Source organism: Penicillium chrysogenum, assembly GCF_028827035.1.
Source record: "Penicillium chrysogenum strain IBT 35668 chromosome Unknown utg000005l_segment0_segment0, whole genome shotgun sequence".
NCBI lineage: Eukaryota > Fungi > Ascomycota > Eurotiomycetes > Eurotiales > Aspergillaceae > Penicillium > Penicillium chrysogenum.
The window spans coordinates 9,272,548-9,298,998 of NW_026622753.1; the positions used below are offsets into that span (position 1 = coordinate 9,272,548).

The 26,451-nt window shown below is 49.8% G+C and overlaps 11 protein-coding genes across 11 annotated transcripts; 6 read left to right on the forward strand and 5 right to left on the reverse strand.

Annotated features, from left to right (window-relative positions):
• Positions 1 to 286: 286 nt before the first annotated feature.
• On the reverse strand, positions 287 to 1,909 carry N7489_011878 (glycoside hydrolase family 18 protein; the record flags this gene model as incomplete). The annotated part of the gene is made up of 6 exons (XM_056717627.1): positions 287 to 388; positions 443 to 978; positions 1,029 to 1,098; positions 1,148 to 1,207; positions 1,270 to 1,644; positions 1,769 to 1,909. 6 exons carry the CDS (start codon positions 1,907 to 1,909, stop codon positions 287 to 289), a joined length of 1,284 nt encoding a protein of 427 aa, XP_056565249.1.
• A 1,294-nt stretch (positions 1,910 to 3,203) lies between these two features.
• Positions 3,204 to 3,616, reverse strand: N7489_011879 (EthD domain-containing protein; the record flags this gene model as incomplete). The annotated part of the gene is made up of 2 exons (XM_056717628.1): positions 3,204 to 3,389; positions 3,461 to 3,616. 2 exons carry the CDS (start codon positions 3,614 to 3,616, stop codon positions 3,204 to 3,206), a joined length of 342 nt encoding a protein of 113 aa, XP_056565250.1.
• Positions 3,617 to 4,588: 972 nt separating this feature from the next.
• On the reverse strand, positions 4,589 to 6,148 carry N7489_011880 (arrestin (or S-antigen), N-terminal domain protein; the record flags this gene model as incomplete). The annotated part of the gene is made up of 2 exons (XM_056717629.1): positions 4,589 to 5,886; positions 5,941 to 6,148. The coding sequence occupies 2 exons, from the start codon at positions 6,146 to 6,148 to the stop codon at positions 4,589 to 4,591; spliced, it is 1,506 nt and encodes a 501-aa protein (XP_056565251.1).
• Positions 6,149 to 8,046: 1,898 nt separating this feature from the next.
• Positions 8,047 to 12,109, reverse strand: N7489_011881 (DDB1/RSE1 family protein; the record flags this gene model as incomplete). The annotated part of the gene is made up of 4 exons (XM_056717630.1): positions 8,047 to 8,073; positions 8,129 to 9,413; positions 9,598 to 11,671; positions 11,866 to 12,109. 4 exons carry the CDS (start codon positions 12,107 to 12,109, stop codon positions 8,047 to 8,049), a joined length of 3,630 nt encoding a protein of 1,209 aa, XP_056565252.1.
• A 499-nt stretch (positions 12,110 to 12,608) lies between these two features.
• N7489_011882 (ubiquitin domain-containing protein DSK2) lies at positions 12,609 to 14,077 on the forward strand (the record flags this gene model as incomplete). Its single annotated transcript, XM_056717631.1, has 2 exons — positions 12,609 to 13,076; positions 13,154 to 14,077. The coding sequence occupies 2 exons, from the start codon at positions 12,609 to 12,611 to the stop codon at positions 14,075 to 14,077; spliced, it is 1,392 nt and encodes a 463-aa protein (XP_056565253.1).
• A 908-nt stretch (positions 14,078 to 14,985) lies between these two features.
• On the reverse strand, positions 14,986 to 15,411 carry N7489_011883 (uncharacterized protein; the record flags this gene model as incomplete). The annotated part of the gene is made up of 2 exons (XM_056717632.1): positions 14,986 to 15,080; positions 15,168 to 15,411. The coding sequence occupies 2 exons, from the start codon at positions 15,409 to 15,411 to the stop codon at positions 14,986 to 14,988; spliced, it is 339 nt and encodes a 112-aa protein (XP_056565254.1).
• A 67-nt stretch (positions 15,412 to 15,478) lies between these two features.
• N7489_011884 (transmembrane 9 family protein) lies at positions 15,479 to 17,830 on the forward strand (the record flags this gene model as incomplete). The annotated part of the gene is made up of 5 exons (XM_056717633.1): positions 15,479 to 15,563; positions 15,629 to 16,980; positions 17,032 to 17,484; positions 17,535 to 17,755; positions 17,812 to 17,830. 5 exons carry the CDS (start codon positions 15,479 to 15,481, stop codon positions 17,828 to 17,830), a joined length of 2,130 nt encoding a protein of 709 aa, XP_056565255.1.
• A 2,912-nt stretch (positions 17,831 to 20,742) lies between these two features.
• On the forward strand, positions 20,743 to 22,565 carry N7489_011885 (putative choline sulfatase; the record flags this gene model as incomplete). The annotated part of the gene is made up of 2 exons (XM_056717634.1): positions 20,743 to 21,153; positions 21,207 to 22,565. 2 exons carry the CDS (start codon positions 20,743 to 20,745, stop codon positions 22,563 to 22,565), a joined length of 1,770 nt encoding a protein of 589 aa, XP_056565256.1.
• A 1,498-nt stretch (positions 22,566 to 24,063) lies between these two features.
• N7489_011886 (uncharacterized protein) lies at positions 24,064 to 24,282 on the forward strand (the record flags this gene model as incomplete). The annotated part of the gene is made up of 1 exon (XM_056717635.1): positions 24,064 to 24,282. The coding sequence occupies one exon, from the start codon at positions 24,064 to 24,066 to the stop codon at positions 24,280 to 24,282; it is 219 nt and encodes a 72-aa protein (XP_056565257.1).
• A 79-nt stretch (positions 24,283 to 24,361) lies between these two features.
• N7489_011887 (uncharacterized protein) lies at positions 24,362 to 24,603 on the forward strand (the record flags this gene model as incomplete). The annotated part of the gene is made up of 2 exons (XM_056717636.1): positions 24,362 to 24,503; positions 24,530 to 24,603. The coding sequence occupies 2 exons, from the start codon at positions 24,362 to 24,364 to the stop codon at positions 24,601 to 24,603; spliced, it is 216 nt and encodes a 71-aa protein (XP_056565258.1).
• Positions 24,604 to 24,825: 222 nt separating this feature from the next.
• Positions 24,826 to 26,195, forward strand: N7489_011888 (nitrilase; the record flags this gene model as incomplete). Its single annotated transcript, XM_056717637.1, has 2 exons — positions 24,826 to 25,299; positions 25,362 to 26,195. 2 exons carry the CDS (start codon positions 24,826 to 24,828, stop codon positions 26,193 to 26,195), a joined length of 1,308 nt encoding a protein of 435 aa, XP_056565259.1.
• Positions 26,196 to 26,451: the final 256 nt, after the last annotated feature.

Consider the following 26,451-nt stretch of genomic DNA (forward strand, 5'->3'; position numbering starts at 1 on the left):
CTTCCGTATATGATTTCACTATTCTACGCTCCTAATTGCCATTTTATATGGACTATATCTGGGCTACACATACAATTCAACCGATGTTCGATCTTAATCGTATTTTTGATTTTTCCAGTTCATAGATCGTGTACGACATAGATGCAAAAGCAAGCGGCGCACATCCCATCACCCATCAAGGCTGATCGGGATTATGCCCGCATCACGTAACAGCCATAAATGTTCGAATCCATATGTCAGCGAGATATTTCCAATCTTGCAATATTGACAGCCAAAAAATGATAATCTAAGGGAAGCCGTTCTTCAAGTTAATGTACTTGGAGTGAGGGTACTGCAGCTGGTTGCTGCTCTGCTCCAAAGCGCCGACACCTCCAAGGGTATCAACAACCTGTGTGTGTCAGTAAAAGTATAACATGTACAACAAATCCAGAACCTAACATACAGTTGTAATCAAACTGTCCCCGCCAGTTTTGTCAGAGCTGCTCTCCCACCACATTCCACCGCCCAGGCCGCGGGACTGGATGTACTGCGCCTTCATGCGTGCAATCTCCGGTGTATCATAGCTGACAAACAGTCGGCTTCCTTGGTTGTAGCAGTAGCTTGCACCTACTTGATCCAAGACTGTCACCGCGCAATCGGTCAGTGGAAGGCCCTTGTAGTCCCACACGCCGTTCTCCCATGTGCCTTCTCCAACACCATTGTAGGGCTTTCCGGGGCCGTCGGTATTGGTGAAGGCTCGGCCGTACAGGGGCATGCCCAGCACGATCTTGTTGGCGGCTACGCCTTCCGAGGTGTAGTAGTCGACTGCTTGATCCGTGTTAAATGGAGTGCTGGACGGGTTGTCGGTCGACGCGTGGAGGTTGGCATTGTGGCCAGCAACTTTGTCCCAGCTACCAGAGTAGTCGTAAGCCATGAGATTCCAGAAATCGAGATACCGGTCCATCTCCTTCAGACGTTCTTGGCGGTACTTGGCTGGGCCTGGGACTTTGTCAGCCGACGGGTATTCTAGCGATGAAGACAAACCTTACCGGCAGGGGATGCGGCAGTTAGCAGGAAATGATAGCCTCCGGCGTTGGCCGAGTTGTAGGAATCCAAAGCCTGGTTTTAATTAGCCAGGGCTCATGGGATATTCGTCAGGATCACGTACCTGACGAAGTCGTCGGAGTGCATCGACAAACTTGTCCGCCTGGTCATCAGTAGCAGGATACTACATTATTCGTAAGAATCAGCAACTAGCAGATCGCAACCTTGAAACGGTTGAAGACTTACCTCATAGTCAACATCAATACCATCGAAGCCAAGGTTCTTCAGCAGGTCCACGGCAGAATCAGCAAACTTCTGTCGTCCACCCTCAGTGTCAAAGGCAGAGACAAAGCTGGGGGAATAGGTCCAGCCCCCAATCGACAGAAGGACCTTGAGGTTCTTGTTGTTCTTCTTGAGTAGGAACAGCTGCTTAACACAGCCATAGACATTGTTTCCGGAATCATTCCAAGAATCGGTGGGGTAATGCTTGTCAGTGTCAGCCCAGGAGTCCGATAGGTAAGCCTCGCCTGTGCCAGCGCGAATATTGGCAAATGCATAGAGCACGTGAGTCAGTCGCTCAACGGGAAGGTCCTGGGGTTGGAAGTTACGACCGTAAATGGCCTGATAGTCTGATTAGCGTGACTTCCTTGGATGTTTGGATGACGTTTTATATGCCCGCCTATCTAAGTAGGTAGGCGGTTATATAAGTATTATCCATCCATGGATGGATATGGTCTGAACTTACCCAGTTCACATAGTATGCCACCGAGCGGTACCCGCCAACATCACGAGATGCAATCTCAGTGCTGTTGGTGCTCAGGGCGGGAATGTAGGCAGCGTTGGCGAGCCAGCTCAGGCCTAGAAGAAAAGGAATGAAAAGCTGCATGATGAAGGAGTGTGTCAAGATGGTTTTTCTTGGTGTCTCGGGCCTGCGAGGTTGAAGGTTGTTGAGTTCGAGGATGAGGGGAATGATCTCACTATTTGTAGTCGACGTTGTCAAACAAATGGTTTCCTCCGCGGAGTATTGAGATGTCGGAGAATAGTAATTGTCCATTCAGTCCGTTTGCCTACAATACAGATAGGCAGTAGGTACCCTGCTACCTAGAGGGTGACTTGACTGATACCACCTCGCTTCAGCCTTGATGTCGGAGGAATCAATGCAGTTCTACGATTGTTACATTCAGCAAGTTAGAAAATCGGCGATTCACATGGCGAATATGAGGATTATGTGTTTCCTATAGAGATTGGCGGCGGGCTGAGCAGCGCCACAGTCATCCTCTCCACACTGTGAAGATTCTAATATGATATCTACTTTGTACTAAGGGTGTCTTTGCTAGGTAGATCTGCATGCCCATGCCACCCAAGTGTAACATTCTGAAATTGCGGGTTGATCCTTTTGTGACAATGCGACTATCTGTCCTCGTGGGGGTTAAAGATTCCCCGGGTAATCAGCTAGGAAGACTCCTGCGGATGGGTGACATTGTCATATGAAATCCATTACTCATACACAGTCAGTATGGAGGAATTCGGTCCGGGACATTTCGAGCTGTTCGCATCCAGGAGCATTATCTTTGGGCGCTGCAGCATCCTCCCCTCGTCCTGGATACGAGTCCTACAGTAAACCCCATCTTAATGAATGTAACTGAGTGATGATATCAAGCAAATAAACCGGTTTATAGTATTTAAAGTTATGATTTAGGGTCGAAAGGATATGCAGCCTGACACATATTAATGTGCCGGGTTGATCGGGCTGCAGGAACGGTCCCTGACGCCAATGTAACACTCAGGCCATGCGACTGGAGCATGTGCCTTGCTGGAACATATCGAGGATAGGTCCAAGAGTTAAGCCACTGAGCTTACGATCTCATGATCGGACCAAGATCGGGCCAAGAGGGAGTTCCTCACGTGGCTTGGTTTTATACATCTGGTCCTTTTGCGATTTTGGGATTGTTCAGATGTGACCGAGTGTAGATCGCCGATGACTAGTGGTGTTGAGCATTGACTCAGACTTGACTACCAGAGTATCATTGAGCATATGCTAGATTCTTGGGAAAATATCCCCCAAATTGAAAGATACTACATTCAAATGTATGCCTCACGATCACACCGATATTCCCAACATGCGTCGCAACAAGTCCGATGAGGCTCCAACAGCTCCGAACAGCTCCGGTCAAAGTACCTCATCTCACAGTAACTCTCACCTCCCCAACCAAGACAACTCCTTGCTTCAGCCGATCGAGAAACTTGTCCTCGTCAGCAGTTATCTGGGCGGCGGCATCCGGGGCATATATCTTGGCTGCAAATGCCTGGTAGGCAGCCTGATCCGCGAAAGTAAGTTCGGCGTAGGCGTCAAAGTCGAAGTCTGGCTGTCGCCCGCGCAGTATAGTAGCCGGGGTGAAGGCGTTGCGTGCGGTGGAGTCATCCGGGGGATTTCAACTGTAGTGCGGGCGATATAGTTCCGATGATGAGAAAGAGGGAAATCCCCGCCAGCTAGCTTCTTGACGAGCTTAACGTGTGCCTCGTAGTACTTCTTGAATTCTTCCGGTGATAGGCGAGGGTTGCGGTAAAGAAAGACTAACACCTTGACAGGCATTTTGGGATCGCAAACGGTGGTAGATAAACTTAATTGAGAGTCTGGTTCGAATATGCCGGGTTATTTCGAATGTTAAATGATTGAAGATTGAAATATACTAGAATGAACCGGTTATCTCTCGGGGGGTTTTACTTCGGTCCTTACTTCGTACCTTAGAAGCAGTGCAACGTGGAATATGCGGGGGAACATGGCGTAGTATTTTCTAAAATTCACGGACTTGTGTAAGATGTAATTCCTCGGTTCTATTTCCATTTTCGATAATTGATCAAGTGCTCCGGATGATATGGCTGAAGCTGTCATCGAATGGTTCATTTATGCTTTGAAGCTGAGATTCAAACCCATCTGTGATCTTAAAGCTAAGACCTCTCCCTATTTTGCTCTCTAAGTCATGCTCTTGGAATTGATGGAGGTCCGGACTCGAGAGGGTCCATTGTTGTCAAGACCAATGAGCGGATATACAAATCCGTCGCCTTGACCTACCAAACGACAAGGGACATATAGTCCTCATAAGGTATGTTGGAAGATGTCAGCCGTTGATGACGACGTCTCTATTACTGTAGTGCCTTCCCTCCAAGAAGGAGAACTCGAAGGGGCACAGTGTTTATGCGATATCATACCAGTTTGACAGAGGGCCTTTCTGGTTCCTCGCATGGCAGTTCTCTATGCTGGAGGTGGGGCTTAAAGAAGCATATACGCAGGGAAGGCAAGAAATCAGGACTCAAGGCTAGGTCTATCAACCGTGTTCGTGTGAAACAAATGAATTAAAGAGAAAAGGACGAAATCTAAGAGCATATAATCGACATAAGAAAAATGGGGTTTATGTGAACAGTAGGGTATAATCGAAACGAAAATGCAAATAAAGTCATAACCATTTAACGCTGTGCAAAAGGACTTTTCCATGGCCAACAGAATTAGGGGTATTGGTTGGCGATTAACAAATGAGAGAATCATGAGGTCCACATCTCGTATAACTCACCGGCTGGCTCTCACAGCGCTCAACCTTTCCGAGTACTCCGGCGGGGCAAGGCCCACGTCAACCACATCACTACGAGTGTGGGTAGAAAAATCGGTGGGAGAGGTCACATTGCGTGGGTGGAAGAACTCTTCCAGCTCTTGCTGTGTGACAGTAACACCGAGTGTGGTTTTTATGGGTTCCGCACACTTTGCTTGGCTTGTGAACTGGACTGGGAGACGGAGGGAGATTGTCGGTGTCATGAGGTTGGCTGCCGGGGTGTGGTATGTCAAGCAGAGATCGAGGGCGTAGACGCGAGACATCAAGCAGGAGTGGAAAGTCGGGACGAAGGCTTTCGACTTCGGCAACGTGACCGGGACAACGACTGATGCGGTGTAATAGGTATCTCCGGAGAATGCCGAGGATGGGCCAGTTGATGAATTGGATGATGATGATGAGTCGGTGGAGTCGCGGCGCATCGAGTCGGCGGCTGACGATTGCTTTGTCCACTGGGCCGATGCGACACACATAGTCATTAGAGGTACGCTTTCTGTGTAGAGGCCACATCCAATATGTGCGAAGGGCATGCCGGTCGTGGAAGGGAAGTCTTCCCATGGGGCTGCACTGAAGAATGTGTTGGCACGCAGTTTGCTGGTCATTGTTCCAAGTGGGGGAGGTTGCTCGTCGCCGACTGGATCGAATCGCAGGTTCACTGTAGCCACAGTGCTCACGGTATCAGTTGGCTCGCCGGCTGGAGGAAGCAACTGAATGGGTTTGGGCTGGGATGATGAAGCAACAATCCGTCCCAATTTGCCTCGCAACGTTCCGCGCTTGACACTCTTCTCTTTGCGCGTGCAGAGAGATGGGCTCCCGGAAATTTCAACGGGGGGTTCTTCTTCGACAGTTGGGATGATCCGGACTTTCTTGGCAATGGCGGCGATGGCCACGAATCCATGGCCGGTGAGTTGTTTCTGAAGTACAGATGCTCGAACCGTGTAGGCAATCTGGGACATGCTGGGTGCCATGTCATCTAGTAATGTCTTGCCATTGCTGGCAAGGATGGGATCACCCAATGTTGGCGGAAGCATAGTGTGGGATCGTTGAATGTGAGCATTCTTCTTGGCGTGGGTGCAGACCTGGGGTAGTAGGCAGTCCGGGACGACGAATGTGAAGGGGTATTCATATGATCGGCCACTCTCTAGCACTCGAGGGGTCGGATATTCCATCTCGTCAATAGGCTGGCGCAGCTTGAGGAACATTTGTTGTGATCCCGTGCGGCCGGGGCAAGATGCCCGTTCTACTGTAGTTCGAGATACACCTTTTTTATTAAGGAATTAGCATTGTCTATAGGCCGACTTTGAATGGGAAGTACCTTCAAAAGCAATCTCAATTTCATCAAATCGTGTCTCATGGTCAACGGTGACAGTTATGCTGCCATCAATACTCTCTCCTGTGGTATAAGAGTTGACATGCCCTGGCTTTTGTCCTGCAAGATGTATCTCGATCTTCGGCTGTGATCGTCGGGTCCAAGCATCTAGCTTGTCTGAGCCAGAACTGATGATTGAAGTTGCCGTCGACATTGTTCCACAGGGAATGCAAAGACAATATAAAGACCCGTCCTACAGAGAACCGTAGGAATAGTATGGCAGCCGACAACGTCAAAATCAGGAGAAGATGGAGTATCATAAAGGAAAAAGATAGAATAGGGACCAGATCAGATTGTTCTTAAAAAGAAAAAAAGAAAAAAAAAGTAGTAAACGGTGGAGCCGTTGACAACCGCAATGGAGTCACAACACCAAGTGTGGAGGAACCCTAACAAGCAATGTGAACAAGGTTTCAGATTGCCTCATCGGATATCAAGGTTCTTAGAAATCAAGGAGTGACTCACAGCCTTGTCATGTACAAGGCGCATCTATATTATACTTCGACCATGATCATCATCATCCACATGTCCCTAAATCTAGAAACTGAGCAACCGTATACAGTACAGTATAGGGAAAGCCCAGCCAGAGAGTCATCGGAGTTGAGAGAGTGATTGGTCGGACGCGAGGATCCGTTCTGATCATGCACGCCCTTGGATTGACATTCCGCTTGGCCAAAGTGCATAAAACAGACCTCAGTTCAAGGTCGCACATGATATTCATTGGTAGATGCGCAGACGGCTTTGAAGGGCGTGTCTCTAGAGATGCGCTTTTCTTCTTTCCCAGGTCTTCCAGTTCTTTCAGACCTTGTGCACATTCTCAAACTCAAGCAGTCGACTTCAACGTAAGACAAACTCCATGGGTCAAGGGGGAGAAGTGGAGCGCGCCTTACTCCGACATGCACGCCCTTTGGACTCCACCCGTCCACATTCCCCCCCCAGAGCGCCCGAGCTTCTGCCGTGCTCGTAAAGGTGGCCAATCATCGTGCTGTGCCGTGGAAATCTGTAAATCTGTAAATCTGTTCATCATGACTGAGGTCGATTTCAAAGCAATATCCCGTTGACTTGCATTCTGCGTTTGTAACGCTCTTTGGTCATATTTGAGGACCTTCAGGTTTCCAATATCAATCACATGGACATGAATTTTCCCGCGGAAAAGAAATGGGACCCGGGCCTAGTTTCGGCCCCAGAGATTTCCGGCCATAACCGAGAGAAATTTTGGTATCCCGAGTCGTCGTCTTTTCCTTCTGTGCCGGAGTGTCGGAGTGTCGGAGTAAACCGAAGAACTTGGATGGCGCAATTCGATTTCGGTGTCCAAAGTAGAAGTTGCAGGGAGTCGGCAGACCGATCATCAGGTGATCCTGGTTGGTCGGAAAAGTTGCGCTTTTCATATATATATTTCAAATGACACATTTAAATATCAGGTTCTCTTGAACATAACTAATATCGTCATTGAGATAGATCAGATTATTGAGGATCAACAAGCATGTAGTTGGTTATTCTCACATCAATTGATGTTAAAAGATCCATAGGAACATTTACGTTTCCCGTGTAGTCTATATTACATAGCTACACCAATAAGGGAAGAACCCAAGATAATGAACAGTTTAACAGAAACATTTGGAATGAATTTGTTTTCATTTCAGACTTAGAATATATATAAAAGCTTTACAAGGTTGTCCCGACTGATAAATTACGACGGAGACCCGTGGTGCATTGCGGATCAAATCGTACTCAAAAAGCGTCGACGCGTTTTCACGCTTCTTCTTGTCTCGTACAAGCCAGCACTAAAAGTGACCGGCTGCATCCAGCTCAAGATTAGCCGAGGGGGAACGGCAGACCGAGCGAGGCATGAGACATCATGGAAGGGTCTACGCGGCTGAAGATAGCCAGAGGAAATGGGAGGTTTATGTAGTGCCTTCACAAGGCAATCAGCTTCGATCGAAAATTAGTCGCGGTTCAAAGCCGCACAATCGTCATCCATTAACAAAGAGGTAGGTATCTGAAGCCCGTACAGGACAGCAAGGAACGCCAGCGGACGCCGCAACCAATCAGAAATCAATACGCCACCCTTGTTCGCATATCCTGGAAAATGTTAGTGGATTGACAAATACACGCCGGTGAACATCTGCAGACTTACCGAAATTTTGCGCTCGATCTCGCGAACGGATCGATCGAGTTCGCCCGCAATCATCAACTTCGTATCATTAGGCAGCAGGAGATACATTTCGCAAAGATCCCCATCAATAACACCCTTCACAGGGGCATAGTAACCGCGGTACATCAAATGGTCTCGTCCAGCCAGAGGGGGTTGCTGGGAAGCAAGCTGTGTCTCCAAAAGCTGGAAGAAATCGACATCCTCACGGCTGGCAAAGGGAACAAACATTCCGATTGTGCCTTGGAAGCCAGTCCAGACCACAATGTCGCGGCCTCCAGCGACTAATTGAGTCTTGTGCAGACTAGTGGGAATATCCTGCGCGTAGAAGTGAACCATCAATTCGAGGCGGTGCGGAGTCCCATGGAGATAACCCTTTTCATGAATGAGGTGCGCCCCAGATCCATCCTCGTCGGCCTGTTCGGAGACCTTACTAGGGCAACGGACCAGCCACAGGTTTCCGAACTTGTCACCACCAGCAGTCGTCTCGTAATCAACCATAGTTGTGCTCGATGTCCATCGCGCGATGGAATCATCCGCGAACGGAATCAAGACATTGTCCTGGTACTTGTAGACAACGTAGGTGACACTCTCGCGGACGTCGCTGACAATGATTCGACTGCCTTGAGTCTGTAGGCCCACGATGGTCTTTGGGACCACCGGTGCTTGACATTTCCGCAGTAGTTGCTTCATGCCAAGGTCGTACACACGAAGAATGGGGCCGATGCCTGCCAAGAGGCGGCCTTGGAAGCCAAGAAGAGCGAGAGGAGGCTCATCAACTTGGGTCTTGTGGATGAACTCCAACTCACGACCATCTTCCTGGAACCGATAGATATGGATGAAACCACAAGAGGACGAGGGAGGGCTGACGGTCATATCCTTGGCGGTCCCCACAACCAAGAAAGTTTCATCATCTTGACTAGAGAAAGGTACCGCGGCAAGGCTGACTGCTGCCTCGTTATCTTCAAGATCAAGATTGAAGATCACGGATTTGGTGGTGATTGGTTCCACAACCTGGATACATGATGCCCAGTGGCCAGTGGCTCGGGGATATCCAAAGTCTGCGGGGGGGAGGTCTGTAGCCTCGCCATTCTGAGCTTGAGAATCATCAATCAGTCGCTGCCGGGTGGCAGGAGATAGGACATTGTTGTCAGATTCAATGACGTAGAAGAGGGGTTGTTCGGGATGCTTCACAAAGCGTCGAGGAGTGTAAGAGAGAGGGATGGACTCTTGGAGCATGTTGTTGTCCAATTTTTCGACAGTGAAGATCCTATTTAGAGTTAGTACCAGTCCAGAACGATTGGCAGTCTCAACGTGGTATAAGAAGTGGTTGATCTCAGCAGGAACAATTGGAAATTTTAATAGTTTCATCCACATAAAAGTTCGGATTGATTTTCTCATCATATGATCGGGGAGTGCTTTGGGGAAATTTGAAGATGGGATAAATCACATACCGTAGACTGCGGCCTTGAATGCCGATCATGCCCTCCACGCATTGCTCACTGGAGAAATTCCATCCCCATTCTAGTCCGACGTAGTCCAGAGGTGTGAGCATGAAGCTCTTGGTTTGGACGTCAGAGTATCCCAGCCAGGGACGGGTGCTGAGCGCGAGAACAGCGGTTTGGCCCTTGACGGACACCTGGGATAGTTTCACAGGCTTGGCACCAATGAAGCGAGTTCGAGTGTCCGAAAGCTCACCGGTCACCTCGTCCAACACAGTACGAAGGTAGACACCAGAGTAAAGACCGATGTGGAGATAAAGAGTGGTGCCTCCCGAGCTCGAGTCAGCCATGGCCATAATTTGGAGGGCAGATGGTGCAGATGTCAATGCTTGAACTGATTTGTTCTCGAGAGTCGAGTCTGGATCCAAGCTGAGAATGCGGACGGTAGAGTCATCACATCCAACAGCCAGGAACGAACTTCGCATGCGGCCCTCGGGAACCTCTCCCATGCTCAATGAGGTGACAGTACCAGACATCTGTCGTCGCTCGTCATACTCCGCTAGTGTTCCGTCTGCGTCCATTTCAAAGTAGACAATTTCACCAGAGCTGAGTGCGACTGCAACTTGACGTTCATTCGCAGATGCTGCAACGATAGACCGATGCTGTGGAGCGGGCCATTCATTGACTCGCTGATCTGCAAGGATATGACGAATGCCACGAGGGTGAACTTGGACCAAAGAATCCTCACCAAGTTGTTGCACTGCCAGAGTTGGAGCCGACGAAAGGAATCCTGTGTCTGAAACTTCTTCGACAATTTCGCCGATGCTCAGGACTAGAGTACCATTTGCAAAGGAGAGAATGATGTATGTGTGAAACTCATCGCCTCGCGTCAATTTGGTTGTCCATACAGCCGAAGGCACCTGTTGAAGGTCCGACTCCACGATCTCCGAAACTTCAAGTCCGTGCTTCAGAGTCCGGAAAGTGCTTCGCGCCCCGGAGCCACAGATCGTGTAGATTTGAGGTGCGTCATCCTCACTCAGATTGAGGATCTTGCTGTCAATCAGAGGGCTCAAAGAGTTCATGCTTTCCATGAGGTTCACATTTTCAGCGCCTCGAGGATGGAAGTAGATCGGCGGTAAGGGCACAGAAGGATCAGCCGAGAATGAGTCGCTAGAGAAGAAGGCCTCGCTAGGATCGTCACCAAGCTTTTCGAATTGGTAGAAATTGTGATTTCCAGATTCGCTGGCAGCATAGAGGAAACCGCTCTTCAGGATCAGCAGGTTCGTCGATACAGGAATCGTATCAAAGTATTTGATCGTCAGTCGCTTCACTTCTCCGGTGGGTTTGCCCTGCTTGTCTTCGACCATTTCCAGGTTCAACTTGAACAGATCACCATCCTCTGTTTGGAGAAGGAAGAAGAAAGCACCTCTCATTTTGTGCATGACTCCCGAGACAATCGACCGCTTGCGCTCAGGATTTTCGGTGGCCCCGCTGCGTCGCGGGATAGGCACACGGAACGCACCTTGGTTAGAGTGGCGGTAGGTAACGTTATCCTCCGCGCATACCAAGACACCACTGGGACCATCATCTCCTCCGGGTACCTGGAAGAGCATGGATGCTGTGCGGTCGACAGGGTCAGACCACTTGCGGACAACGTGGTTCAAACCGAGATCAAGCTCATAGTACACCAAGACCTTCTCGATTTCTTCATACGCTTGACCGGTGGGATCCTGGTCAGCTTCCGAGTAGTCCACCTCGAGAGCAGCGAAAACGGGGTTGTCGTAGCCAACGTCCAAGCATATCATGGCGAATACCAAGTTCTGGGGCTTGTGGGCTTCCAGTGGTGAGGAAATGGTAAGTTCTGCCTGCGAGTTGCGATTGAGAACATAGACCAGCTTGTTCTTTTCCACAGAAGCAATCAGACACGCACGTCCCTTTGGATCTACCGCGAGGTATTGACCCGGCACGACGCGGCGAACTCCAGACTTTCCAAATGTCTCCATATGGATGCGATTGAAGCGGTTCTGGGATGGAACATATTCAACGATCGTGATGCGACCCGAGTCGGAGCCGATGATGATGTAATCTATTGGAATCACTCAGCACAGTCCGTTGATAATAAAGCATTGCGAGTATCAACGTCGCTGTCCAGGGCAGGTCTGAACCCTCCTTCAAAGGGTCAGTTCGTAAGAGGACCGTGCTGCCCGGGAAGCTTGGAGAATCACTAAGTTGTACTCGTAAAGGGGCAGACGAAGGGTGTAAAAAAAAAAAGCGACGTACCTTTACTGCTTCCAGCTACGCGGAAAGCTGCGAGGGAGCGAATGATGCCGAAAACATCCTGAGAGAAGAGTGGTGTGATCTTGCCCTGTGCCGGGTCAGGCCGATGGATGGTCAATTTCGAGCCTGACGCGGTGACGATCTGCTGGTCCCTGGTACCTGCAAATTGGCCCAAAATAGCCTGTGTGATGGCAGTTGGGGGCTGAATCGTCAGGGAGTACATAAACATGTGCGATGTGGTAGCCATGGTGGGCGACTAGGTATCGGTTTCCCGGTACCACACAGAAAAGGTAGAAGCTTTGTACATGCAATTGCAAGTCAGGGGGTATGAATATTACATCAGTCCCATCCCTGCTGGGTGGAGTTAAAAAGAGAAACTCCTCAAGACCACTTTCCACGGATAAAGAGAGGTGTAGCCGTGTGATCAAACTCGAGGAGGTGAGGAAGAGAAAATATTCCTTGCCGTGTGGGAGCTTCCACTAGCGCGTATTGCACGTGACTCATGTTTCGACCGCCTTCCACGCCGCGCTGATTGATGCAAGGCAGATCGCCTCCGCATAACGGCTTCACTGACTCCCCTCTATCTCATTTCATCTCACTTTCGCAGTTTTCATCCATATCACAGCAGTTCGCTTGATCAGACGTTTGATCCGCCCGTTAATAGTCTCAGGGATTTACCCTTCATCATTGGTCTACCTCCCAATCATCACCCCACTTCCTCTGCAATCATCATACATCCGTTAGCCATGGCCGACGAAACGGCCACCACGGAGCAGGCGCCCATTACCTTCACTGTCAAGTCATCCACAGATGCCAAATATACCCTGACCCTTCCCCTCACCACTCTGGTGTCAGATCTCAAGCAAAAGCTCTCAAGCCCCGAATATGCCGATACCCCCGCAGAACGTCAGCGATTGATCTACTCGGGTAGAGTTCTGAAGGATACAGAGACACTGGAGGCCTACAAGATTAAGGATGGCCACACTATTCATCTCGTAAAGAGTGCTGCAAGCAACCAGCAGCGCCAGAACACAGCTGCTCAGCCCAGCTCAGCCGCTGCGGGAGCTGGAGCAACCCCAAGCCCGGCTGCAGCTGGTGTCCCAACCAATCTTGCGGCCGGTACTGGCAACAACCCTCTTGCTGGCTTGACCGGTGCACGATATGCCGGATTCGCCCAGCTTCCTGGTGCGGGTCTTTTCGGCCCTGATGGTGGGGTAAGTGACCTATTATGGGGGATGGAAGTAGTTTCATAATGCCTCCAACAGATAGCTAACATTCTTTGTCCACTTAGATGGGTCCTCCGCCAGATACCGAATCAATGCTCAACATGCTCGAAAATCCTCAATTCCAATCGAGCATCAACGAAGCCTTGCAGAACCCCGCTATGATCGACATGATGATCCAGCAGAACCCCATGCTCCGCGACATGGGACCCGGAGTCCGGCAGATGATGGAAAGCCCAGAGTTCCGCCGCATGTTGACCGATCCGAGCTCGATTCGACAGATGATGCAGATGCAACGGGCTATGGGAATGGGTGGCGGACCTGGTGGCGGCGATAATGCATTCCCTGCCCCGGGGGTGACGAACACGACCCCAGGTTCCGAGCAACAGAACGCGCAAACAAATCCATTCGGGCAGCAAAATCCACTTGGAAACACAAACCCTTTCGGTGCCCTATTCGGAGCTAACCCGTTCGGAGCTCCGGCCCAACCTTCTGCCACTCCGGGCGCCACTCAGCCCGGCGGTGCAGCAGGTGCAGACTCTACGGACCGATCAACATCTGCCGAGGGTCAGACCCCTCAAGCTGCTCAGAACCCCTTCGCATCTCTCCTAAACCCGGCCATGTTCGGCAACGCTGGGCAAGCCGGCCAGGGAGGTATGAACCCTTTCAATCCTCAGCAGAATCCGTTCCTACGTGATCCGGCGCTACTTTCACAGATGATGCAGGGAATGGGTGGACAGGGCGCAGAAGGTGGAGCCGCTGGTGCAAACCCTCTAGCCGCTCTACTTGGGGGAGGTGGTCTTGGTGGTTTCGGAGGTGGCTTCGGCGCCCCACAGCCTACAGACACCCGTCCCCCGGAGGATAGGTACGCCGATCAGTTGCGGCAGTTGAACGATATGGGATTCTTTGAGTTCGAGCGGAACATTGAAGCCCTGCGTCGCGCAGGCGGCAGTGTTCAGGGAGCGGTGGAATACCTCCTCAGCCACCCATGATAACCTCTGGGCTGTTTTTCATTTTCTTTCCAGCACAGCCTTGCGATTACTTTTCTCATGTATTCAACTTCTATTGATTTTGCGAGGTGATGAAAGGCTCCCTCGGTACTTATGACTTTTCATTCCCCTTTTAGCATGCTCATCTCCAGTGTGATCCTTAGCTAGTTTTCCGGATATCTCATCACTCCAGAGCTCATAATAGCATCGGATGATTTCTAATTGATGTTTCTTTCATGCTTGAGATCGCGCGCCAATCTTTATAAAACTTGAATCCAGCCTCAGCCGCATAGCACAGAGTTGGTGTTATACCAAACCAGGGAAAAGGAACACAGACGTTACATCTTGAATAAAATATGTACACAGTAGCATCGAGATGCCTTTGTCTCTGGAGGATCGCGTACATACTTCCAAGGCTGTTTTCCCGGGGAATAGCATGTTTGGTCATTGTATAGCTAGAAATTTGCTGTCGCACTGCAAGATCTAGAGAAGAGTTCGTCGAAACTAGTTCGAAGAAGTTTTTATATCTACGACAGATGGATCCTCCTGCCAGAGCCACCAAGAGCAACGTTGACCAAGGGAGGAGTTAGGTCATTTCCTAGGTAGTATGTATGACTTCTAATCAAGAAAGGAAAGGCAATGATTCTGTCATGTGGGGGTATAAGGTCTAAAAGGCCGGGCAATCGATGAAGTTGCCAAGTTCATCCTTGCCAAAGCCGTGTACTTGGTTAGTAGGGTATTAGGGTATGATGCTATATAGTTATATATCGCACAGTGAATCTACTAGGATTGTTCCAATTCTTGTACCTGCCCCTTGAGTAGTTGAGGAGACAAGTGTCTTACAAGATCTACAAGCATCGGTTAGGATATATACGAATCTGACCATCCTTTTTTTAGTGCCTTTTGTCCATCTATCGATCTGGTCCCCTCCAGGGCTGTTCTGCGCGTGGCATTCTGATTAGGTAATCCGGGGCCACGCTGGAGGCCAGGGACAGCGCGAAGCTCACTGTTACAAGCTCACAGTTGCTCAAACTCCTTTCTCGACACACTTATATCACTGTGGCATTAAGTGCCAGTTTCATTCGTTACTTACCTGTTCTGCGGCAGGTTCCTGGCGAGCTGAAGCAATCTGGTGATCCTTCGCAATCTATCATCCAACAAGCGCATCCGACATCAAGTCCACCGTCGAACTGTCCATCGATCCTCTCGACAAAGAACCGCCTGAACGAGATACTGCCGACAACGGTAGTCATTCTTGGCTCACTCTGCTCAATCAACCTTTGCGGATCGACACACCGTAACCCACCGACGTACAACCCTCCATACTTTGTGTACATGCTGGGGCGATAGCTACCCGTTCACTCTGGGTCGAGGACAAAGGAGATCCCTTTACATCTGTTGAACATGGCCTTCGCTCAGTTCTGTTCTCGCCAGTGGGCACTGTGGCTGCTGCTGCTCGTGTCCTGTGCTGGCGCATTCTACATCCCTGGTAAGTACGAATGTGTATTTTGGTTGGACTAAACATGTGATGCTTACCACTTTCCCTCCCGCTAGGATACTCGGTTACCCGATATAATGACGGTGATCCGATCCCTCTTCTGGTAAACAAAATCTTCTCCGATCACACCCAACTGCAGTATGCGTATTTCGACCTGCCTTTCGTCTGCCCACCGAGCGGCAAAAAGCATGGCGGCTCACCGTTTGGATCTGGCCAAAGTATCTCGCTCAATATTGGCGAGGTACTGCGTGGCGACCGAATCATGACCTCCGACTTCGAAGTTACGATGGGGAAGGATGTTGAGTGCCAGTCGCTCTGCACCCGTGAGGTTAGTCGGTCAGATGTGAAATGGGCTCGTCAACTCGTCAAGGAGGGATACGTGATTGAATGGATTGCCGATAACCTGCCAGGAGCCACGAGCTTTGTAACAGTGGATCGCAGCCGCAAGTATTACGCTTCTGGATTCAAGCTTGGCTATCGAGATATCTCTCCAATCACCGGACAGCATCGGTACTTCATCAACAACCACTTCACGATCGTCATCCGCTGGCGGAGCGTACCGGAAGGAGGGAAGGTGGTCGTAGGTTTTGAGGTGTACCCAAAAAGTATTACCGCCGAGGACCGCCAGGAAAATGGATGCCCCAAGGCTGTCCATAATAACAACGAAGGACTGGGGTTGTATATCGCGCCCAACCTTTCGCGAATGCAAGAAAAATACTCCGGACTGTCATATATCCCAGATGATGATGACGATGACGACGGAGCCACACTGAAGGTCCCTTACACCTACTCTGTCTACTTCCGGGAGGAACCTAACGTTGAATGGGCCAACCGCTGGGATTTATACTTTACCAACCAAGGCGAAAGTTCGATAACGCACTGGCTGGCGATTATCAACTCGTTGACAATTTGCACCGTGCTGGGAGTAACCGTGTTCGTCATCTGGAGCCGCACAGTGCAAGGCGACCTTAAGGGTCGCGGCGATGGTGCTATGGACGACCGGAAGATGAAGGGCCAATCTCGACGCCGGAATCGCAAGTCCGGCGAGAAGAAGGGCGAGGGGCTTCTGGACGATAGCGCGGACGTGGAGCGCGATGCGGACTATTCATCGGACGATGAGGCTCTCGAAGATACAAGTGGTTGGAAGCTTCTCCATGGGGATGTGTTCCGTGTCCCCGCTTATAGTGGTCTTCTTGCCCCCTTGGTTGGGTCGGGAATGCAGTTGTTATTCATGGCTTCAGGCTTGCTCTTGCTCAGCTGCCTGGGAGTCTTGAACCCAAGCTTCCGTGGTGGCTTTGTTAGTGTCGGCATGGGGCTGTTCGTCTTCGCCGGCCTTTTCTCCGGTTATTTTTCAGGAAGACTTTACCAGACCTTTGGCGGAACTGCTTGGCGCAAGAACACGCTAATTGTGCGTATCCTGCTCCAATTATTCATGTGCTATGCTAATCCATCATTCTAGACCGCTTTGCTCTTCCCTGGCCTGGCATTCTGCCTCGTGTTGATTCTGAACTTGTTTGTCTGGGCCCAAGCGTCTAGTACGGCAATTCCCTTCAGCACTCTGATCGGCCTTCTTGCACTCTGGCTCCTCATCCAAGTTCCGCTGGTGTACATTGGCAGCTGGGTCGGCTATGTGCGTGCGACACCATGGGAGCACCCTCTGAAGACGAATGCGATTGCCCGCCAAGTTCCACCCCAGCCCTGGTATCTCCGCAGCCCTCTCGGGCCTGTGGTAACTGGCGTCATTCCATTTGCGGTTCTCTTTATCGAGCTGTTATTCCTTTTCAAGAACCTGTGGCAAGACAAGTCTGGCTATTACTATGTCTTCGGCTTCCTGAGTGTTGTCTCGACTGTGCTGATTATCACCGTCGTTGAGGTGACCGTAATCGCAACATACAGTCAGCTTTGCTCTGAGGTAAGATTGCCCTCAGTTTCAACTATGAATCGCCATACTGACTCCCTTAGAATTATCATTGGTGGTGGCAGAGCTTCCTCACCGGCGGCAGCAGCGCTTTTTGGATCTTTGCCTACTGCATCTGGTATTACCTGTTCAAGCTCCACATCTCCGGGTTCGTGTCAAGCTTGCTATTCTTCAGCTACAGCTTCCTCGCTTGCGCCGTGTATGGCCTCTTAACCGGAACCGTTGGTTTCTTGGCCGCTTATGCCTTCGTCCGCCGAGTTTATAGGTAAGACCGCACCATTCAATTTGGTAGGCAACGCGCTAATCTTGAGAATTACACAGTGCCATCAAGGTTGATTAATTGTTGACACAACTACACCATTCTTTTCTTTGACTTCTTCAATCCAGAGACTCGTTATCTCCTCAACATCTACCTTTTCATGACCCGATCTGCGATAAGCATAGGTGAAGTCTTCTACCACCACGGCGTATAGTGTTCTATTTTCTGCATTTTCTGCCCGTCCGAATTTTTGAGCCTTTGATTCCCACGTCTATGTTGAACACAAGCCACAGATTTTCCTTGTTTCTTGTCTGTGCCCAGTAAACCAGTATCTTCATCTGCCGCTGTGGGGGAGCCTTTCATCTCACGCCAGACTTCTATATTCTGTATACGTCGGCCCAAGGCAACCGAGCTTCCATCACAAATACACGCCCACGTTTTAGTACTAATCAGCTCTAATGTATTGCCATTTCAGTAAAATCAAAGGGCAAAGTTCCACCTATATAGCATCAACGTCCATTGTAAAGCCAACGTATCCTAGGAAAGCCGGCGGGCAAGGGACATGTAAGTGGCCATTGCCTTTCCTCTTTTCCAATTTTTATCAGATGCCCCACCTTTGTATATAAGTTTACGTTGGCATTTGTTTCACTTTTAGATATCTCTCACTAATCGATCAAATATGGCTGACCGGGCATCCCTAGCGCTCCATATGCTGCAGGGCACATCTTTTCTTCAGGCTGCCACGAATACAAGGACCCTACATCGGGGAGATCACATGAAGCTGTAGGTAAACAAATGTGGTACGTCTTTTTCGCATTATATATTCTCGGGTAATTAAGGGGAGTAGAAGCAGGAGAACGCAACTGCCAATTCTGTCCATGAACAAACTGGGACTTTATAGGCCCCACACGTGGTCTGGCCTCAGCTAGATCTCTCAGGCAACGGGCATCTGGCATCGCCGACATGAAGACTGCAGTCAAAAAGAAGCTTCATTCAAGGGTGGAAATCAGTAATGACAGACTTTTTAAACATATGGATAGCCACACCATCCTGGTTGGGTATGCCGTCTACAGTTGCCACCTCGGCCGCAACCGATGTAAAAATTTGAGCAGCGCAGACTCTGTACGTCGAGCCACTGTACCCTCATCATGGGAACATAATTTTCCAAAGCAGGGAGTGATTCGTACATCATAGTCCTCGTGACTAAACTCATCTTCAAAAGAAAAAGCAACCTACTCTATGTCTCGGGAAAAAGATGCCAACCAAAGCATGCACACCTAATTACGCTAGAGGATATGACTATGTACATCATAAGTCTATATCGGGTGAAACCATCCCGTGTCGAGTTGGAAATCTGTACGTCGATGTAGACGTGGCCATGTGGAGCACGTCGGACATATAGCAATCCCTGTGCATAGAAACGCAAGTACCTATGCTAAGAAACAGCGGTGACTGCGTTTTGCCTCCGAAGTATATACCAATTGTAAATCCGGGGATGATCTTAGACCGCTCCTCATGGCGTGCTCGGAAAGGGGGATTGCTCATTGTGGAGCTATGATACATTAGATTCCCTCTCCTTGTTTCATCCTTGTTTCTTAACAAGAATAGTGAGAAGGAATGACCGAAGAAATGGTAGAGGCAAAAAAAAAGAACCAAAAAGAAAGCATTCCACCGGCGGGCTCCTCCGTCGCTATCTTGGATTCTCACGTCGTCTCTTTTTCCTCCCCGGTAGTGCCAAATAATGCAGTCTGATTGGCTGTTGAGATAAGCAAGTGGAACCTCAGCCCCTAAGCCTCGCCTCTAACCATGTTGGGTCATCCCAGGAGAAATAGAACTAGATTGATTGGCTGGTAAAACAATGACACGATCTTGTGGAGCCCAAGGTTTGCCTAGTGGTCGGCTTTGGGATGCACTAGTCTAAAACAAGTTAGCGTTTACAGGATCCTGTCACAGCGGAAACGCTGCCATGGACGTGGGCTTTCGATGCCGTTACCCACTCCGGGGTCGAGTGCGCGTGTGAACTGCACTGAAGCTAGACTTTGTATTAAATCCCCCGACATTGGCATGATATCATTTTATCGCAATTATTAGTTTTAAGGGGGTGAGGTTAGTGGTGGTTTTACATGCACGGTTGGTATTACGGTGGTATTGTGACTTTCTCAATGTGACAAATGCAACACCTGGACCACACGCGACCCCTATAGTGCCTGTAAAGTGGCGACTCACTCGGCACTTGCCCCGATGGGATCCCATTACCTACAATTGATAAAATTCACCGGTCTTGTGACTAGATATTTGCATTCGCAAGCTGATTATTGCCAAGAGAGATAAGGAAATGTCCAATTGCAGCTAGGGACCTCGGGAGAGAATTGTAGTTTATGTACTTCGTAAAGGTACACAGTAGCACTCGGAATTATCTACTTCGGTATTATATTACAATACAGGTTCTTCCGAACAATCACACCATCGATGGCTCGAATGATTCCATCTTCCTTGCGGGGGAGTACGTCAGTACCGGATCACTTCCCCTGATCTCCGTTGCAGGCGGGAACTATTTCGTACTAATCGATTTAGGATACTACAGAATATACAGCATTCTACAGGGTTTATGGTCAAATGAGAATGAGGAGATACGTATGATCTTCATTGTGTATCGGCAAAATATTACATTAAATACGCAGCCTTTTCCGTCTTGGCCTTCATGTGTTCCCTTTTTTAGCCCCCGATTCTCTGGAATTACCTCTTTTTTTCCATCTTTGGGTCCTTTTTGTCCTTTTTTTTTTCATACTTGTTTTTTTTTTTTTTTTTTTTTTTTTTCCTCCTTTTTTTTTACTTTCTCCTTTTGTTCCCCACATTCTCCCTCAACTTCATATATCACCCGCTCTCCCTCTCTTTCTTCTTTTCTTTCTTTCTTTCTTCTTCATAATTTAGTCTCTTTTTTTTAGTTCTAACTTCCTATCTACATTGGCCGTCCATTAAACCAAGTATTCATCATGGCCACCAAGAAGCCCAATATCCTTTACATCATGGCAGACCAAATGGCTGCGCCCTTGTTGTCCTTGCACGACAAGAACTCCCCAATTAAGACCCCTAATCTAGACCGTCTCGCCGAAGGAGGCGTGGTCTTCGACTCAGCTTACTGCAACTCACCACTGTGTGCTCCCTCACGCTTCGTTATGGTCAGTGGCCAACTGCCCTCCAAAATTGGAGCCTATGATAACGCGGCGGACCTGCCCGCTGACACCCCCACATATGCCCACTATTTGCGGCGGGAGGGATACCACACAGCCTTGGCCGGAAAGATGCACTTCTGTGGCCCGGACCAGCTTCATGGCTATGAGCAACGTCTGACAAGTGATATTTACCCTGGTGACTACGGCTGGTCTGTCAATTGGGACGAACCTGTATGTCAATTCTAAGAACAACCGTTTGTGATACTATACTAACTGGAATGTAGGACATCCGTGCCGACTGGTATCACAACATGTCTTCCGTGATGGAGGCAGGCCCCGTCGTACGCACCAATCAATTGGATTTTGACGAAGAGGTGATCTACAAGTCAACCCAATACCTGTACGACCATGTTCGGCAGCGCAACGAGCAGCCTTTCTGCTTGACGGTCTCCATGACCCACCCGCATGACCCTTATGCCATGACTAAGGAGTTCTGGGACCTGTACAACGACGTCGAGATCCCGCTGCCTAAGAACGGGGCTATCCCCCACGACCAGCAGGATGCGCACTCGCAGCGCGTGCTGAAGTGTATTGACCTGTTCAATAAGGAGATGCCTGACGAGCGCATCCGTGCCGCTCGTCGTGCGTACTATGCCGCCTGCACCTACGTCGATACCAACGTCGGCAAGCTGCTGCGTGTTCTTGAAAACACCGGCATGGCCGACGACACTATCATTGTTTTCACCGGTGATCACGGTGATATGCTCGGCGAGCGCGGCCTGTGGTACAAGATGACCTGGTTCGAGAACTCGGCTCGTGTTCCTTTCCTTGTGCACGCGCCTAAGCATTTCGCCCCGAAACGCGTGTCTGAAAACGTCTCCACTATGGACCTCCTCCCTACATTCGCCGAATTGGCAGGCGCGAAACTCATTTCCGAGCTTCCCCTTGATGGTGTTTCCCTCGTGCCGTACTTGACCGGCGGCGAAGGTCTCCGCACCGATACTGTCTACGGCGAGTACATGGGAGAGGGCACCCAGGCTCCTCTCATGATGATCCGTCGCGGCCGCTGGAAGTTCATCTACTCGACGATCGACCCTCCTATGCTATACGACCTCGTCAATGACCCAGAAGAGAGGACCAACCTCGCAGCTGGCCTGCCTATCCCATCGAGTTCCACCCGCGCAGCCGTAGCGAAGCCCACCAACTTGGCTTCATCAATCAACCTGCCAACTCCCGATGAGACCCCGCACGCATCGCCAATCCCTCAACGTGCCAACATCGCGGACTACCCCTTCCCTTCTAACACTCCCCCTCGCACCCCGAGCCCTGCCAAGGTCCCTCTTGCAGTGCCCAACACCACCGAACCAGCTAAGATACTGGCATTCTTCCTCGAGGAGACCCACGCCCGCTGGGATTTGGAGAAGATCCACCAGGATGTTCTGAGCTCCCAGCGCCGCCGCCGCCTGGTGTACTCCGCTTTGACCCAGGGTACCCAGACCGTCTGGGACTACGAGCCACGTATCGACCCCAGCACCCAGTACGTGCGCAACCAGGGCAAGGGTGCCCTTGACGATGTTGAACTCATCTCACGCTGGCCCCGTGTGCTCCAGCAGGCTGCTGCTGCCCATGGGATGTCTGTATAAATCACCTCAGGTTTTCGTGAATATGCTATTGGCTCGGATATCTGTTGAAAATATTGTACCGGTTGCATTTTCTTTTTCTCTTTCTCTTTCTCTTGCTTTTTCCTGTCGCATTTCAGCATCATCATTCCTGTTGCCTTTTTGCGGCATTTCCGGAATACGCTTATTTCGGGTTTCATTCCTTTTTTTTTGGTGATGTTTGTCTTTTGGATTTCTTTACGTTTGTCACATAGTAAGGCGCGCGCTATACCCGGGACTCATTTTCCCCAATTTGCATCTTTTCATGCGGGACGGTTGTGGCTGCATGGATTATTTTGTATATAGTTGTGCTTTTGGTCCCCCGGGTTGGGTGTCTTACCCTGTACATTGCTGGTTTTTGGATTTATGAGAAGTAGATACAATAGCAATCAGATTGTCAACTGGGATGTTGTACTGTTGTTCCACATTTGCCTGAAGCCGTTTCTTCTAGTATGATAGTCCTGAACAATCCTGGAACTTCATGATTGATTAGACCCTTCTCGCCAATGGCCTGGAATTCGGATGCGCTTGCTTGTCGAGACATCCCAAAATCATTCCTTCAAAACGGCACAAGACAGACCACTGTATATTGAGGGCACCGGATGTAGCTCCCTGTAGCGTTCGTTTCCAGGCAGGGTTGTTAAAGATTCTATGCTCCTTGTATTGATCGTCAGGCAGCCTGGTGAAAAGACATCATTCCTGCAGCAAGTGAATCGCTGGAGACATTCAAGGTAGCCATATTTCATCAATGGCCAGAGGCATATAAGGTTGACTTTCCTACCCTATAGTAGATTCGAGCCCACAGTATCGCTCGTGTGCCCTGAAGAAGGCGGACTTTTAGAGACTGTCTATTGACAGTCACATTTTATTCCTAGAAAAGTATCTACATACATGTAGGTAGACGAACATTAATAAGTATGCCGTTCATAACCTCAAAGAATGACCATCCACAACTTACACAGGCAAATATTCTTACCACAAGCAACTGCTATCAATATTGGATCCCCCTCCCGAGGCATGAAGGCAATGAAATAGGCCACCCTCGCGAGCCTAAAGCCTATTATTTTCAATCCTTATATTCCAGACAGTAGCAGAAGATTGTCTTGTTTCCGTAATAGCACTTGCCCAAAAGCCTGTCCGTTTGGCATTTCTCGGCTGTGGTAAGACAGAATAGAATATATGACTTCCTCTCGCTTTTACTATCAATTCCAAACAGTTACCTAACTAGATGTCCAGGCCACATCGGTTCTGCACTACTGAGAGCTCTACTACCATCTATTCCTCAAACCGGAAGTCCAATCTCCGAAATTACCGTTGCTCTCAACCGCAAAGAATCAGCAACACGCCTCCAAAACCAGTTTCGCGACAGCCTGGTCCCAGTGAAGATTGTTTCGCGTGAAATATCAAAGCAACGGCAAATGCAGACGCTATCCTATTCGCCTTCCCTGTCGATCAGATCCAGCGAATCCTGGGGGCTGTCGAAATGAGAGAAGCTCTAAAACACAAGATCATTATCAGCATCCTTGCGCAAACCCCGAGCACTGAAATCAGCCGTCTTCTTGGAGATCATCAGACGTCCGGAAATGAAAATACCCAGATTATCCGCGCAATGCCAACTATAGGAACAGAGATCCACGAATCAGCAACTCCCATCGCTGAACCTTCTAGCAAGGCAACAGAGGCAATGGAATTGGCTTCATAGATTTTTAATCTAGTTGGAAAGGTCTTTCACGTTTCGGACAGTTATTTCGATACTGTGACTGGAATGAACGCATTTTGTAATGCCCTTACGACGGTGGCGATACAAGCTGTTGCAGCCAAAGGCCGTTGCTGAAGGGGCCCCCTGCATCATGCTATTGCCATTTCCTCTCAATGCATTAGAGGGACAGCGAGCATGTCTTTGGAGGGAACTCCACCTGAACAGTTGAAACAGTCATTATCTGCTCGAGGGTTGTTGGAATTGGTTGATTCGGAGCTCACGAGGGCTATTTCCATGGCAAAGAAAGCAAAGAATCGGACGTAGTGTGTGATTTAGATAGCGAACTTGATATTATAACTCTTACAATAACTCTTACAAGAAGGTATATTCCTATCTTTTTTCAATATAAAGTCGGCTACCCCACAGCCAAGCGTTCCGAGCATCCAGGGTTTCCCCTCAAACCCCATTTCGTCATTGTTCAATTCAACCCAATTCGCCTCTCTGCTCAACTTCCCAATAGTAACTCTGAAACATATCAATCCCAAAATGCCCTCTCTTACAGTAGCAGTCGCCCAATCCCGCACACACGATTCCCTAACCGAAACCCTCCGCGCCCTTGAACGAACAACTGCCCTCGCCGCCCGCCGCGGTGTTCACCTCCTCCTCTTCCCGGAAGCCTATCTAGGCGGATACCCGCGGACATGTTCCTTCGGTTCTGCGGTGGGAAGTCGACACCCGCACGGTCGGGATCAATTCCTCGCGTACTTCAAGGCATCTGTTGATCTAGGGGATACGCCCGCTGGGGCCGGTGATGACTGGATTGGTCGCAGGCTGGAGATTGCGGAGGGGAAGAGGTTCCGGGGAGACGGGACGAGGGAATTTCTTGAGCGTGTCGCGAGGGAGACTGGGGTTTTTATCGTTACGGGCTTGGTGGAAAGAGCCGGTGGTAGTTTGTACTGTGCTGTTGTTTATGTTGATCCTGCTAGAGGTGTGTTGGGGAAGAGGAGGAAGGTTATGCCGGTATGGATTTCGCTCTCTCTCCATCCCCCGTTTTATTATCGATCCTATACTGATCTTCATAGACGGGCGCTGAACGCATGATCTGGGCTCAGGGGTCTCCCTCGACCCTCCGCGCTGTTACAACAACCCTAAACGGTATCCCACTAACCATAGCCTCAGCAATCTGCTGGGAGAACTACATGCCCCTCCTACGTCAGAGTCTGTACTCCCAGAACGTCAATATCTATCTCGCTCCCACAGCCGATGCTCGTAGTACCTGGCTCCCGCTCATGCGCACCGTCGGCATAGAAGGCCGCTGCTTTGTGCTCTCAGCGAACCAGTGCGTGCGCGGCTCCGAGCTACCGGAGTGGATTACCGGTGAGAATACAGGTCAAAGCCAGGATCGAAATCAAAACCAAGATATTACCGCGGGTAAATCGCAGGATCCTGCTAGGAAACTCTCCATCACTACTGAGGGTCCGCATGAGATTGTCTGGCCGCAAACTCACAGTGAGGTCCAGGGCCAGAGTCAGGGTCAGGACCAGGCTGAGGATCCCCCCGCGCCGAATAATAAGGATTCCCTGGCCCCTTCGAGCTCGGTACGGGATTATGTCTGTCGTGGTGGAAGTTGTATTGTTTCGCCCCTTGGAGAGGTTCTTGCTGGTCCGCTCTGGGAAGTCTGTACGGATGACGTGCCCGATAGTAGCGATGCTGCGGTGACGGATTCCGCACTTGGCATGTCGGCTACTGAGTCTAGTCCTACCGTCGCGGCGGGTGATGGGTTGGCTATCGCGTGCATAGATCTGGATGATTGTGAGCGTGGACGGCTTGATCTCGATGTTGCCGGGAGTTATTCGCGGAGCGATACATTTAAATTTCAGGTTGAGGGGTTGGATCTGGCGCCGCCGCCTTTGTAGGGATCCGGATTTACTGAGTAGGGTATATGGTATTGATTCAAGGTATTGATGTGTTGGGGTATTCACTGAAAGTAATGGAATGAATATGAGTTCGTGGATGAGCTACGAAGAATGCCGCTAAGAAACATGGAATTCCAAAACTTTCTACTCGAAGAGCACAATCATAGCAGAATCCCAGATTCTAGTCGTCAAGGCAAAGGAAAAATAATAAGACTCGACCCCAACCTCAACTGCAAACTGCCACCGCTGAACGACT